The sequence below is a fragment of the Camarhynchus parvulus genome, chromosome 8 (genome assembly GCF_901933205.1).
Source record: "Camarhynchus parvulus chromosome 8, STF_HiC, whole genome shotgun sequence".
Classification (NCBI taxonomy): Eukaryota; Metazoa; Chordata; class Aves; order Passeriformes; family Thraupidae; genus Camarhynchus; species Camarhynchus parvulus.
Genome location: NC_044578.1, coordinates 13937969 through 13952994, shown reverse-complemented (window position 1 = coordinate 13952994; position 15026 = coordinate 13937969). Strand labels below are relative to the sequence as shown.

The following is a 15026-nucleotide window of genomic DNA, read 5'->3' as shown; positions in this document are numbered from 1 at the left end:
ACATCCTCCAACATGCACATTTGCAGTCATCTCATTTCCCACATGACTTTTGGGCCAAAAGCCATTCCCAGAAGAAAAGGAACTGCTGTTCTGACTTGGAAGTAAAAACCAGAATGAAGACAAAGTAAGATAACATTTTTCTGGTTCTACTCAGACTCAGCCTTTAAATGTTGTACAATATTACCATTTGAAAAATGAGAAATAAATTTGCAGTCACTGTCAGACTCACAGAAAATAAGACCCTCTGATTTTAAAACAACTGTCACTGTAACTTTAGTGTAACACTGGAAAGAGGATTGCTGAAGATAAAAGATCAATTAAATGCTGATTTTTAAAAGAGGAAGAGTGAAAGGATTTGGGTTAGGTTGGATTAGGTTGAACATGCTGGAAAAAGCAGGGAGAAGAAGGAAGAGTTCCTTTAGCAATTAATGCCTGACATTGACAGTCCAATGAGTCATTTTGCCAGGGTCATTTCTAACCAGGAGTGATGCATGGGGGCTTACTCCCTTTTTACAGCTGTTGAATCTTGTCTTATAATTATATGGGCAAAGAATCTTCTACAATCTGATCAAGTGCAGCACATTAGGACAAACTGGGACAAATTACATGTAGGCATGGGAGACAGCAGCAAGCAGTCAGAACCATTTTTTCTGGGTTGAGAAAGTGATCCTGGTGGACAGGTACTGCCACAGATCCCATACTTTGCTGACAGGTGCCTTACACATGCTTTACATGTGGTACTTGGCTCTGTCTGGATGCAAAGAGAATGTGCCATGTTGTGCATCCATAGCTTGAGAGGAGAGTGACCAGAGCTGATGAACAATTCCTGTATATTTCACACCCATCATACCAGAACAGACATATTGTAATGCTTTGAAATAATTTTAAAAGCATATAAAAGATTCTGATAGATAAGCACTTCTGATATTAGGAGAGAGGAGGGACAGGGAAGACCTTGGCTGCAGCATGACTCCTCTTGTGCTGACCGACAGCAGGGCAGGGGAGCTTAGTGCTGCTTTAGTCCTTAAAGCTGCCTCCAGGAGAAGGGCACTCTCTAAATTGTGATCCAGCGTAAAAGCCAAGACCTTCATCACACTCACCCCCTGGATCAGCTGAGCAGTCAGAGGCTGGCAGCTTAACCATCACCCAGGGCACAGGCAGGGCTTTTAAGGAAGAGGGACTCTCCCAGCTGCAGGCACATACAAGGGCATGATTTAAATTGGATTCCTGCATAGCTCTGCAACTCAGAGCTGCAGTACTGACATGGTATCCAGTAATGCCTATCAGTTGCTTCCTCATCTCAACAGCAGCTGTGTTTTCTGCAAGAGGAATGGTAGCTAAAAATAATCTGGCTTTGACTTCCTCTTTTAAACCCTTCAGTCTCTTAGATTTTTTTGTTCTCCCAGAAACAGCAAAGAGAATGTAAGAGACAAAACCAGAACAGTCAACTACACAAACAGCAGCATTAGAAAGCTCAGAGAACAGTAGGAAACTACAATAAAAATCAGAGACAGTAAAAAAATTGTCACAGTTTTGACCAATATTTTCCAAATTCCTTTTGCACTTGCAATGAGACTTCTGTTATGCCTTTACTTGTATGACTCAGTGGTGCTGAGCAAAGGGGAAATAAAATCTGGATGTTTCTGAATGCAGTTCATTTGCTCATTAAACATATTAAAAGAAAGAACTTTGTTCAGTAGTCATCAAATGCACTCTCATGTCTGCACAGTGGAGATTTTTACTCCCTCTTGGAATATGTACATTTTACTTCAAATTCTGTCTTCCATAGGACCACAAAATGTAAATCCCATACCAAACATGCAAATGGAGAAAAAAAGAATATTCAATTAATCCTACCATAACACAGCACTATGTATTCTCATCCAAAATAATTCTACACATACAGTGCTGGTTGGCACGTCCAGGCTACTTTCATGATCCTTTTCATAAACATACCTAATTCTATATTAAAATATTTAGGGGTTTCATGTATAATTTTTAAATTACAATCTAAAATTAGCCAGATACAGACTATAGCTCAAAATTCCCCAAGGCAGGGTTGATGATCTCTATTTGAATCTAGTCTTCCAGCAGAGCTCTACTCCCAGCAGGTATCTCTGGACATGACCAAACTATAAATAAAATCATAAACAGAATTCAGACCATGGCTTACAAACCTGCTGCTAACAGACCAATACCTGAAGTAAGCTCAGTACAAGGGACAGTCAAAGAAATGATGAATACATCTCTGTCCTATTGTCTCAAATTCCAAATAAATACACTGTACCGTGTAAAGGTTAGGAAGAATCCAAGAAAGCATGCTGCTGTATATATTTATGTAATATAACATATACCAGAGCTTCACCTATGGCATAACTATTAGCAAGGCTTTGTCTCTTCTCTCCCCTTTCTCCGTTTAACCACAAGCATGAACAGCCACCTCACACTTTGCCAAGTCAAAGTGAAGACAGGGCCAATACCCAGGCAGGAGATTGCAGGAGTTCCTCCTTCCTCTCCCTGAATCCTGTCCCCACTTTCACCACACTCTCACACTTATTTTCTCCTTCCTTGTTCCTCTGCTCAGCATCACTGATGCAAGCCCACATTCCCCATTTCAGGGCTCATGGCACAGCTCTCTGGGCCAGAGATGATGGTGAGCCCAGACAGGGTTTAGCACCATGCTTGGGCTGTCTCCAGACATTCTGGGGTAAATGGACCCACGCTGTGTACCAGGGCCAGCACGGCAGCTCCGCAGCACTGACAGCTCCAGACACGGGTAAGGGCAATACAGATGTTACTGGTGAACTGTGGCCAGGGCTCCTCCTTCAGCAGTATGTAACACCAGAGAAGAAAGAACAAAAATAATTAAATCTTTAAGTATTATGGTAGGTAATGTTAAAAGTAACCACAAGAACATAGAATATTAAGTAGATTTTGATACCTTTTTAATAGGAAAATGGAGGAAAGGAGCTCCAATATACCACAACAGAGAAAGTAAAAGATCTGTAAAGTAAACTGAATCCAAACATAAGCAATGTTTTATTGGGACATAGCAAGCAACCTATCAAATAGGGAACCAGTACAAACAGATTGAACATGACTCTCTTTTAACAGAGATGTATGGGGACAAGACAGCTTCTTTCAGTTCTTAAAACAAGTATTCAAAGTGTTAAGTAAAGCATTAAAAAATCAATCATTACAACACCAAAGACAGACAATATTAAAAATGTGCAGAATTTTACTTTTTACAAATTTCTGCATAATGTTAGGAAACAATAATAAATTAAAAAATGAATAAAATGAAGCTTTTTTGTTTGCAAAGCAACACAAACCCTTAAAAACCAACTATATTTTACATAGGACTACTATTAAAAACAGGTGAAAAGCTGAAAATTTGAAGGACAGCAAAAAATACACAACTCAGTTTCACCTGTCAGCAACACCTTCTGCTATCGAAGGAGTTATGTTAGTTCTATGTACAGCTTTAAACATTGCAGCATACCACAAGTAAACCTTAATAAGGTCAAAATAGGACCCTCTGCAAAAAAGGGTGACTTGGCAAGTGTCAGTCCCATCCTGAAATTATAAGTAGTAATAATTTTAGTAGGTCTTTAGTGTAAACCGAAACCTACTTTAATTGGTTCCTCTCTCTAAAGATGCATGTAAACTTTGGGGTTGTTTTTGTTTAATTTTTTGGTATCTTAATTAATGAAATCAAGAACATGTCTGGCTCAAAAATGAGAATGACATACCTCCCTTTTGTTCTGGATACAGTGATGTAGCTATCTCAACATGCTCATTGACACTTCCTAAAAGAGAAAATCATTATGTACTATGTAAAAAATACACACCACCTCTCTCAGTTCAGACTCAGCATATAGTATATTGCCAGCTCTATCCAATAGGATATATATTCTAATTTGGTTTAAACTCTTAATAGATATATTCTCTCTTTACAAAGTTCCATCACATGAAACCAAATTACTTATTTTTCCCTTGAGGCACAGCATGACCCCAATTAGACAATTAGCTATAAAGAGTTGTTCTTTAGATGTTGTGTCTGTAGAGGTTTTACGTGATATTCATAGATTTTCAGCGCAGGCCCCAGTTTTAATGAAAGTCCAGTCAGTACATCATTTCTTGTCATCAACAGTAATGATTTGCCATCAATTTCCTATAAGAAGAATTAAAGAGTTGATAAAGACAAATATACAAATCTGACAGAGGAGAACAGTCATGCAACAAATGGAATGCTACTATAGAGGACCAGTGAGGAAAATAGTAGCCTTGATTTTCCTGAAACCATGTTCACAGCTGCTAAATTCTGCTTGCTATCTGTTTTTCAAGTGCTCACCTGTGCTGACTAAGGCATAAATACTATTTAGTCAAGCCCAAAATCCAAATGAGCCTAATTTCAAAATTCCCTCCTTGTAAACCTTTTCCTAATTAATAGGTACAAGTGAAGAATGCCTAATTATCAGCCATTTAGGGAAGGATACTCCTAAGAATGCAGCTTATGAAGTGCATTTCAGAAGAATTACTATTGACAGCAATATGCAAGTTTAAACTAGTGAATATCTGCTAATAACTTCAGGTGCCTTCTTTAAAAGACCAACCTTCCCATGCATCCTGTGGGGGGAAAAAAAGGAAAAGACTCTAGCAATCAGAAATTTTGGAAGGGCCTAACTAGAACTTGACACACTGAGAGAACTTCTCTTCCTCTACTTTCAAGGGAAAACGAGAAAAGCAGCAACTTGCCAGCTTAAGTTTCAACAACCCCTACACTTTCCTGCTTAAAGTACCTCTTGTAAATCACAGATATGGTGGGATTTCTTTTTCCTCTCAGACCTTGACTTTCTGACCTGTTTAGGTTAGAAATTCTGTAGGCTTTGGATTTTTTTTCCATTTCAAAATCTTGACATATGCTTGAAAACTCCCTCTAAATAATTTTTAAAGTCAAAATGGAAGAGAAAGAACCCACATCTCTCCACTGCCTTCTATTATCTTGGAAATATCAGAGATCCAATCCTTGATTACAATGCAACATGAACAGAAGACTTCTATTAGAGCTCAGCAGGAGTTTGTCAAGACAGATCTCTCTTAAAATTTGATAAAGTTTATAAATACAAAATACATAGACAAACCACAAAATAATCAAAGATAGCTGAAAGTGGCATTTTTAAAAAATATTCCCAAAATGTATACAACTACTAATCCCTCAGGAGAGCACAAAGTAACAGTAATTCTAAAAGAAAAAAAGTTTCCAATAACTTTTTACCCAATTATAGCAGGTGCCTCTTTCCAATTACTGGTGACAATGTTAATGGTTAAAACCAGTTTCTATCCTCTCTTTTCCATTCGTCACAATTCTTTCTGTGGGAATTTTGACACCAGTGAGTGTTTTGCTCATTGCTATGACCGATCTGAAGTTGCCTTTTCTGCTGCTGTTCAACGATGCTATGGAGGAAGAACAGCCTCCAGCTTGGTAGGATCCAAATGGAGTAAATCCAGTACCTGGAATAGGAGAAACTCCAAGAATAGGAAAAAAGCATCTATTCCTTTCCCTTCTTCTTCCACAGGGTTCCCTGTGTTTTCTAGAAATCCTGGTAACTACTAAGACTTCCACTGAATAGAAAACTGATTCTTTAAACACATCTGTGTAGGAAGGAGTGATTACATATTCAGAGTTCAAGCATTTTATATCTTTGTGTGAATTGTAAGCTTTACCTCTCTCACTTCCTTTAAGTTTTCCACATTTGCCTGATCCTGCAGAAATGTCACACCCTTTTTTTGCACCAGGTAAGATTTTGTATGCTCTGGTGACTTCTCTGATCTCTTCTCTGCGACTTCTCTATTTTCTGGATTTCTTTCAGGGTGCAATTTCAATGCTTTCTCTCAGTATGTCTTTTAATGTTAACTGCAGAGAGACTTCTCTGCACAACTCAAGCTAACAGTAATTCCCCACTGTGCCAGGATGACCTCAACACCAATATCACACTGTCTTCAGCAAATAAGCAGGGGACTGGTTAAGCTTCAAGTCCCCCACCATCCCTTCTGCTCTTAGTGACTGAGAAGTGCAAAGTTTTATAGTAAGCCAGCACACTCATGTGCTCCTCCCTACTGTGGCTCTGCCAGAAAGCAGCAGGGGACACCAGCTGATGTCAAACCCCAGTTTCCCTTCTAGTAAGGCATTGCAGTAAGGCCAGCAAACCAGCACTGGGTCACCTGGGCATATCACAACACAATGCTCAAGAAGTCACATGGGCCATAAGAAAGCTCAGAGCACGAGCACATCTTGAGACCTTGTAAACAGCTTCAGTCTTGGAGTGAGCCACAGTCCCCTGTGCTTCCAGGGCTCCTACAGAAAGCTCAGCCACAAATTGGCAGGCTGTATTTTTCTGGAAGTGTCCACACCCTCGTCCTGCAGCTGCTACTCCTCCCTCTTCAGGTATCCTGTGTCCTCAACTTCTTGGCTTGTCTGATTTGCTTGCTGATGTTTATGGATTTTGTAATTGGCAACATCCTTCAGCTGAATCTGTTTTCATCAGTGAGCTCTTTTGATTTGCTGCCACCAGTGGAACTCCAAGAAGGAATAACAGATAATCATCATACAAGCATCACTTCTTACCAGCACTTATAATAGAGTTTTAATAAAACATTTTGCAGCCCTTAAAATGTCTTCTAATTATCCTTAAAGCACTGTACAAAAATTCAGGTCTTAAAGACCTTTTGAGTCACTTGTTTTAGGTGAGTCCAGACATATTCAGATTCATCAAAGGAAAGTGTGGACCCAGTTACTGCTGTGTTAAAGCTCAGTGTAATAATAGATGTCATGATTACATTCTGGGCTAAGGATACTTTGTAAGGAAACCATTGTGCTACCCCTACTGAAGCAGTTCAGTGGAAAACAATTTCCCAGTGTTGTAGGTGAAACTGAATACTTTCTTTTACTGCTTACAATCTCATTCTTCTTCCAGTACATATTCAGGGCAGTAGATCAAATGAAACTGGGTTTCTGGGGCCCAGGCAACTATGACAGAGGAAAATAGAGATGGCCAGAATTGCAGCTGCATACCTGGTGCTCTACAGACAGAGGATGGCTAAGGGTTCAAAATGAACCTGTCTGCACTGCCATACCTGGGAGATCCTGACAAAAAATACTGTAAGAACACAGGTAAAGTTAGTGGTAGCAGATAGTGTAGAAGAAAGTGAACAGCACCACTGATAAGAAGTTAGGGAGAGGATTGTTTATGGGGCTGTTCTTGATGCAGACAGAGAAAAGGCTGGCAAACCTGGCACATAGAACCAGGCACTTGCTGCTCCTCATGCTGCTGATGGAGAGGAGGAAGGAAGTGGCAATGACTTCTGCTGCGATTATCCATCCCTCAGCTCCTGGCCACATCCTGGTGGCAGCTGTCAGCCTCTCTCTCCAAGGTTTTAGCATAAGGTGAAGTTGGCAGTGGAATCACAGCCACATTTCTGCACATGGCTGTCCCAGTAGAGTCCTCATTTACCCTACTGAAGCCACTTATCCTCATTGCAAAATACTAATAAAGCCTATAAGGCTGCTGTTGCATACTGATTTGCCAAAACTCCGAAATTAGCCTCACCTTTCTGCTGCAAAATCAGTAGTAATTAGTTCAACATTATTGACAAGCCAGCTGTGAGGCAAAGAGGTCAAGATATTTGATGGAAGACAGAGGTACCTGTCACTATAAGGAGAAGACTCCCAGAGACCACAATTACTTTGCCTGTGTAGTTTTTAAGCCACATTTCCAGAGCTTTCGTGACATGGGTGCTGGCATTAAGGAATGGACACACTCAAACATTTTCCTTGTTAGCCTGTTCACTCATCTTCAAATTCTGAAAAATTAGCAGCAGCTGCAGAAAGAACCTTTTCTTCAACCTGCTAGAGAATCACCCAACACCCGGCTTTTCACCCTCAAGAACAAAGAACTAAATTTAGATACTTTGTTATATGCATCAGTTAATCAGATCGGATTTCACAGGCGGGGTGCTGAAGGTCAGCAACATTACCCTGATCAACCACGATGTTATTTCACGTGCAATGGACAGTCTCCCTGCAAAGCTGCCAGTGACTTGCACCAGCTCAGTACCTTGGAAGGTCGAGCCATCTATTTTGATAACTAATTACAAGCGTGGGTGACTAATTTCCTGGTAGTCACACACAAGCCTACAGACTTATCTGGGGAGGTGCTGAACTGCCAATCTGATGTAAGTTACTTCTCTATGGAATAGGTGGGCTGTAGGCCAAGTAAGCTGACTTCCCAATTCTGCCCCACTAACACACAGCCCCAGCTGCTGGCAGGTGAGTTACAATGGGCCACCTGACTGTTAAGCTCTTTGCTGATCTAATCTACCAAAAGAAGCCTTCCATTAGTATCAGCAGTTACAAGGCCCAGAAACAAAGACTCGACCTTTTCTCAGACTGAGTCCTGCAAACATGCTGCTCCTCTGCCAACTTAGTGCCAACTTGATCTTTCCATATTCACTTGTGCTGCCAAGTTCAGTGTGACACAGCAGCCCCTTTGTCACCCTATGCCTTCACACTCACGTTGTTGCTTAGAAGCCCCAGGTTTTATAAATACTCATGAGTGTAATTACACAATACACTAAGAAAGAAGGGAATTCACATTTTAAACACCATTCACATTTTAAATAACAAGACAGTGAAACTGAGTGGGTTGTATAGGGAGACTGAGTTCAAGCCAGAAAATTTATTTAGATTTCTCACCTTTCTGAACACTATCTTAAACAAACTCCAACTCATTATCCACAGCTTGCAGAACAAGAGAGATTATTGCATCACTCAGAGATCACAGTCCCATGCATTGTCACCCAATAACAGACTCAAATCCTGCCATTAATGTGGGATTTTCTCTCCCATTTTACAGTATATAACCAGGCTCACAGCAAAAATTGTCAATGTGAGAAATTGGTGGCAGTCAAAAGGTGTTTGCTAACAGATTTACCTGTTCCTGAAAAGCATTGGCTTGTTCTTCAAATCCAGCTGTTCTGAAATAATTCACAACATCAGTAACAGCCCAGTCAGCAGGATCCAGAGGTCTCCCATTCTCCAATGAACTGCAAAGTGCAAATTCAGACAAGTAATCACTAAAGGTGTGCAGAACATCTGCTGCTGCTTTGTGCACACCCCATGTACGTGCCCCTCCTTCCTTGTTTCTGCAGGAAAATTGTTCTTTGATAGATCTCCCCCACTCCAACACAGAACAGTGTCTCCTGTTCTTGTACATTCCATCTGATGCTGGGGAAAACTGAGACCCCTCTCCTTTCAGAAAAGAAGAAAGTATATGAATCTTCACATCAGCCAAAGGTAATCAGTTTGGATCTTCATACAAGTGTGCTGTCTTTGCTGTTGGAGAATGAGAACTGCCATAACTGGGGTACCAAACTCCTGCCTTTCAAGCCTGCAGCTTGCTTCCAGCTACCAAGTACTTAAAGAATTATATGTGGATTATTCTTCACACAGATGAGACTGCCCTTGTAACATGGGTAGAAATTACTGGTAGGCATCTTTACCTTGCAAAACAACAACAAATCAATTACAAACAAACAGAACTCCCCAACCAAAACAAAAAAGAGGTACCAAATGATTGCACTAATTCTCAATATAGAAAATTTCCCAAAACTGTTGTCAGACTCATCTTTGGACAAATCTATGGACTTTTTAAATAGCTGTGCATCTGAGAAAACATCTGTTAAACACAATCAGAATTAATTCCTTCTGTGCTTAACCTCAGGCAATTGTTTTCCACAAAACATTCATACTATTATCCTTATCCTGCATTTCTTTTCCTCAAACTACAATCACCCTGTCACAAAGATAAGGTTGGTGTATCTAAAATTTTTTGGTAAAAAAAACACATAGTGAGCTTGACTGCCTGTTCTACTGCAATTTATGAGAATGAAGAGCAAGATATCAAAGAGAGAGCTTCTTCAACATGTTTCCTCAACCAGAAGTCCTGAAGTTCATGCCAAATATTTCCCATCATTATACTTGCTTAACCATAATGCTAATGAAGCAATATTGAAAATGTACAGATTAGGGCAGGTGTCAGAATCCTGTCCATTTTCTGGTCTGAAGCTTAGAGGCAGGACTTTGATTTCAACAGCACCAGCTGGAAAAGAAGCACAGATTATATTCTCCTGACAATACTTTTGTTCTGTCCTTCACTTTTTTCTTTTCCAACTATCAGTATCTCTGCCTTGCCTAGACTTGTCTGTTTTTCAGCAAAATAACTAGATTAATCAAGTGCAGACCATTTTTCAAAGCAGCCAAATGCAATCTATACATAGAGTGCCTCCCATTGCTGTTTCTATAACATTCTTATTTCTACAACTATCTGAGTGCTGAGAAGGAGGACGCATGGAAACAATGATCTTTGCACGTCCCCAAACTCCTGAAACGTGTCCGTCAATATGGCAACAAAATCTGAGCACAGGGATCATCTGCAGCCTGTATTACACTGGGCCTTCTAAAAGCAGTTTCTTTCATTTATCACAGATCTCTGAGCAATGAGGAACAGTTTCTTACTTTTGCTCATCACATGATGACTTACTTCATGAATTGCTCCACTGATCGTGATTACACAGAAAGTAACACTCAGCAAAATTGAAAATGAGACTATATGGCCTTATCAGAGCTGCACTTTTTTCCTGTGTTTTTTTTTTTAATCAAAGAATGCCTTTCAAATAAGATTTTTTGGTGTTGTGCACATTCTGAGGCTTAAGAAGTAAAATGTGAAAACTGCCACACAAAATCTGCATGTATTTATAAAAGCAGCATTAGAGGAATTATATTTAAATCTTTGCATTTTCCTTAAGAAACAGACTGTCATTTTCAATTACTCACTTTTTACTAAAAAAAAAATAAACTAAATGCCAACCACTCAGTTAAAAAACAAACAAATTGAATTTAACCTTTCTTAAAACAGCAAATAAAAGAGTCAGTCTGTAAAAATATCACTTAACTGTAATTTGCTTACTTCTCCAAACACTTTAATTTCAAATTAAATATGGCCCCAAACCCTCCTTCCACAATTTTTTATCTCAGCCCAAGTGCTTTAGTTTTTCTTGTAGCTCCTCTTTTATCACTAGGCAGCTGCAGCTTGGTCCAAGTCCAGCCCCATCTAGGGCTCAACTGCAATGTCTTCAGGGGCTCTACCTCAGTCACTAATTAATCGCAGAAATTAATTGCAAGTTCCTGCCTCAAGGAATAGCATCATGCTGGACCTCAAGTGGAGCCAATTTCCACAGCTACAGCTGCAGAAGACTGGAAGGCATGTGGCAGACTGCTGGAGGCTGGCTGGATTTTAACCCATCTACCCACACAGATGCTCATTCTGCTGGTAGACTTTGTTAGTCTCCTCCTCACACTGCTGCTGACATGGCTTTATTCCTTAGTCAAGACAAGGGAATATATAACATCCATGGCTTAGCCATACACTGGCTTATGCCTCACATCCTGGATGCTTTAAAATCTTACGAGGACTGGCATTTTAGGCTTTGAAACTGTATACTAGATGCATTAACAATGAATAAAAATTAGGCTTGTCTGTTTTTCACCACTGTCCCTGTGCCTTTATTGCCATCATGTGGCAGAAGCAGCAAGGTCTGAAAGGATATAGCTGAGAACAAACAGATTTTATCCAGCTTATTTATAGGCACTTCAAGAAAGTGTCAAATACTTCCTTTGTAGATATGCCCACATACATACAATATACATTCATCTAGAAACCACAGCCCCACAGTTTAAATACAATTTCCTTCCACTCTAAAAGGCCACCTTAGCAATCAGTGGTTGAGTCTTTATCACCCAAGCCTTGGGGAATATGATTAAACATAAACTGTCCCTGCTTTGACTGTTGCCTTTCTCCTCCCACCCCAGAGTGCTCATTGTACAAACCAGCCGGTCAAAGGGAAGGTGGTTTCTAAGGGACACAAGATAATTATTCATAGTCACTGAACAGGAAAATGCTCTTTATGTTGGTGTGGTGCAGCCAGTGTCTCAAGAGAAGGGGGAAGATGCTGATTTTAATGGCTGCCATCAGATCTTTTGATGCTTTTCATAATCAGGTGTTTTATCAGTAGCCTGAAGTGACCACTGTTATTTACCTTACTCTAGTGCCTGGTAGCCTATGCACTGTCACGTTTTCTTGGACAGCTTATGTAAGAGAGATCTGAAAGAGAATAATGAGGTGCAGCTGCACAAAGTGTTGCAGCTTGACAGAACAGACTAAGAGCTTACTCTAGTATCTTTTCTTATGGTCTTTCTTTTCCTTTAATATATATACACATATGTGTACATCTCTCTCACCATGGCCTCTGTAATCCTAAAGCAGCAAGGCCAGATTTTTTCCCACAGAATTTCACTTCTCAGACTATAATGTCATTCAGAGTTGTTAGTCCTAATTAAAGAATTTCTGACCTTAAATAAATGCTTACAAAAAACTTCTATGCCTTAGCCTGTAGTTTACCGCACAAAAGAAAGCTGTAGAGCAACACACACCATGTCTCTGCCTTATTCCCCTCTAGGTCTGAAATAAAACCCCAGCAACTTCAGGCTTCTCCAATAAACAGCTTAAAGTATCTGTTTCAGAAGGGAACTGACACCTAAGTGATATCCTGCTACTACTGAGCCCCAGACAGGTGGGCTGTCAGCAGAGAAGGGCACAGAGAGGTAACTTCCATGCAGCACACTTCTCCCATTAGGCACTGGTTCTGCAAAAGCCACTGACAGACAGGTGAGCAGAGGCACAGTATTGACTACAGTGCTACCACTTGCTTTAGTGTCTGGTTGAGAGGAAAAGAAAAAACGTACTCCTAACTCAAGTTACTATCTTCTACATCTCTTCATTGCTATACAGTCCTACCACATATCACTTTTAATCAGCTCAGTGCCCTGGGCTCTTCTATTTCAAAGCTGAAATACAATAGAAGTCATTAAAAAGAGGGAGGATTTGAAATGCACAAAGATGGAGATGGGCACTGTTGCCAACCACATTAGTTAAAAGGAAAACTACATTCAAAATCCATGTGCTGTTTATGTAAAAGGAACACTTACTTTTTGACATCCAGAGAGCCATTTTCCTTGTTTTCCATGTCAACAGTTAGCATGGGGAGGATAGAAGTTTTACTTCAGCAACTGATTGATAGGGAGGAAAAAAAAAAGCTGTGTTTAATAACTGGTAGTATGACCAGTGCAGTGTAACGTAACAGAAACAAGCATTCTACAGGGACACATGCATGTTTCCACTTGAGAGCAACAGTGCTGTCAAAGACTGATTTCCCTGGAAGCCTGGCAAAGCTGATAGTAGCCAATGAACTAAAAAAGAAAGTTGATCTGTGCTTCAAACACAAGAAATAATTCTTGCCTGAAAATCAAGGAAAGTAATACTACATTTAATCCTTTTCACAAGTGTTAAAATTTTGATCAAACTGTATGTATTCAAATACATGGAGATTGATGTGCAATATATAGCTGCGTATCAAGAGCTTGATGGGTCTTCAGTCATCCTGTGATACAGAGGATCCAAACAGATGGAAGATCTTTAGAAAGGTTTGGAAATCCATAGCCTTGTATTACAAATGTGGACTTGGATACAGATGAGCATGTCACTTATACCCATTGTGCAAATAAAGCTGGTAAACAGTTACTAACTGAGCCCCAAACTCCTGAGGCCTAAACCATAAGACCTCCCTTCCTGCACTAGAGCAGCTTCTTCTATAGGTATGCTACACTGAACTCCAAAAAGGAAAGGAGCACATGAAGGACACAGGAAAAAATCCAGTTTGCTTCCTTCCTTGCAGTACGCTGGAGTACCTGCACCACATAGCTTTTTCCATCACTCCACGGAACATGCAGAAATAACCCAAGCCTTTCCTTTCCGTCCTCAAGTAAGCCATTTCTATTTCAGAGAGCACCAGAGAACGGACCAAGGACTCATGATGTTCTTGCTGTAGCATTAATGGATGCCAGGGAAATGTCTCAAAGCTCTGGGATACAGAATAGGGAAATCATGCTCTTCAGCTAAAACTTTGCAAAAATAGAGAATAGCAATTAATATTGCTGTGGGGAAAAAAAAGGAAAAAAAAAAGACGACCCTTTATTATACACGTAGAAGCGCGTAAAGCACCAAGAACACAGTAACAAACTAATCGAAAAGATGCTTCTTCCTGCACCGCTGACCAAACAACTCCACGAATTGCCTGAAATCACTTCTCGGTTCACCTGAGGTGACTGCAGACGACACCCGCACCAGCCTACCTGCGGAACGCCCCGCGCCGCGGCCGCGCACGGCCCGCAGCCGCCGGGCTCGGGGCGGGCACTCCCGCGGAGCCCGCGGGCCCGGGCGGCGGGGGCTCCCGGGGCTCCGCTTCCCCAGGCTGCGCCGGGGCTGGCACACGCGTTCAGCATCTCCCGGGCACCCGCTCGCACTGCACCACATTGTCAGTCCTAGCTGGGGGCGAGGGAAGCAAGGCAGAAAAACCTACCTACGAGCAACTAAACCGGCGCATGGCTACCGGCTGCTGCGGAGCGGCGGAGCCCGCGGCCCCCGCCCCCCGGCGGCAGCGGGCGCTCCGCGGCGGCTCCGAGTGACACCGGGAGCGGCCCCGCCCGGCCCCGTGACGCGCCCGCCACACACGGACCGCCCGCGTCATGGCCGCCGCGTTAAAGGCGCCGCGCGGCGGGTCCCCGCCCGGCGGGGAGGACACCCGGGGCCCGGCGGGCTGGGCACGGCAGCGGGGCGGGCACGGAGCCGCGCCTCCGCCGAGCGGCTCACCCCGGCAGCGCTTACCTGCTGGGGAGCCGCGGGCAGCGCCGGGGCCGGTATGGGCGGGCACGGACCTGCCGGCGGCACACGGCCGGAGAGCTGCGCTCGGAGCTCGGTTCTTGACTTGAGGTTCTTGGGGCCTCCTTGTGGACATTTCTGCTCCTCCTAACAAGCGAGGTGTTACAGGTAACGGAAAGGAAACAAATCCCT

The 15026-nt window shown here is 41.9% G+C and overlaps 1 protein-coding gene across 2 annotated transcripts; it reads right to left on the bottom strand.

Moving 5' to 3' along the window:
* Positions 1–874: 874 nt before the first annotated feature.
* Positions 875–14652, bottom strand: SAMD13 (sterile alpha motif domain containing 13). Of its 2 annotated transcripts, XR_004060922.1 has the most exons (5): positions 14536–14652; positions 13106–13186; positions 8994–9105; positions 3753–4174; positions 875–2823 (listed from the first exon to the last, which is right to left on the bottom strand). XR_004060922.1 is itself a non-coding variant. In XM_030953907.1 (4 exons), exons 2-4 carry the CDS (start codon positions 13156–13158, stop codon positions 4031–4033), a joined length of 309 nt encoding a protein of 102 aa, XP_030809767.1. In that variant the 5' UTR covers positions 13159–13186; positions 14536–14652; the 3' UTR covers positions 3018–4030. The 2 variants fall into 2 exon arrangements, 1 of the variants encoding a protein (XP_030809767.1); XM_030953907.1 differs by lacking the exon at positions 875–2823 and having other exon boundaries at positions 3018–4174.
* Positions 14653–15026: the final 374 nt, after the last annotated feature.

Coding starts and splice junctions, on each gene's coding strand:
- SAMD13 (XM_030953907.1), bottom strand. CDS start 13,158: ATGCTAACTGTTGACATGGAAAACAAGGAAAATGGCTCTCTGGATGTC. Junction 9,106..13,105: donor GGCTCTCTGGATGTCAAAAA/GTAAGTGTTCCT, acceptor TGCACTTTGCAG/TTCATTGGAGAATGGGAGAC. Junction 4,175..8,993: donor CCAATGCTTTTCAGGAACAG/GTAAATCTGTTA, acceptor TTCTTCTTATAG/GAAATTGATGGCAAATCATT.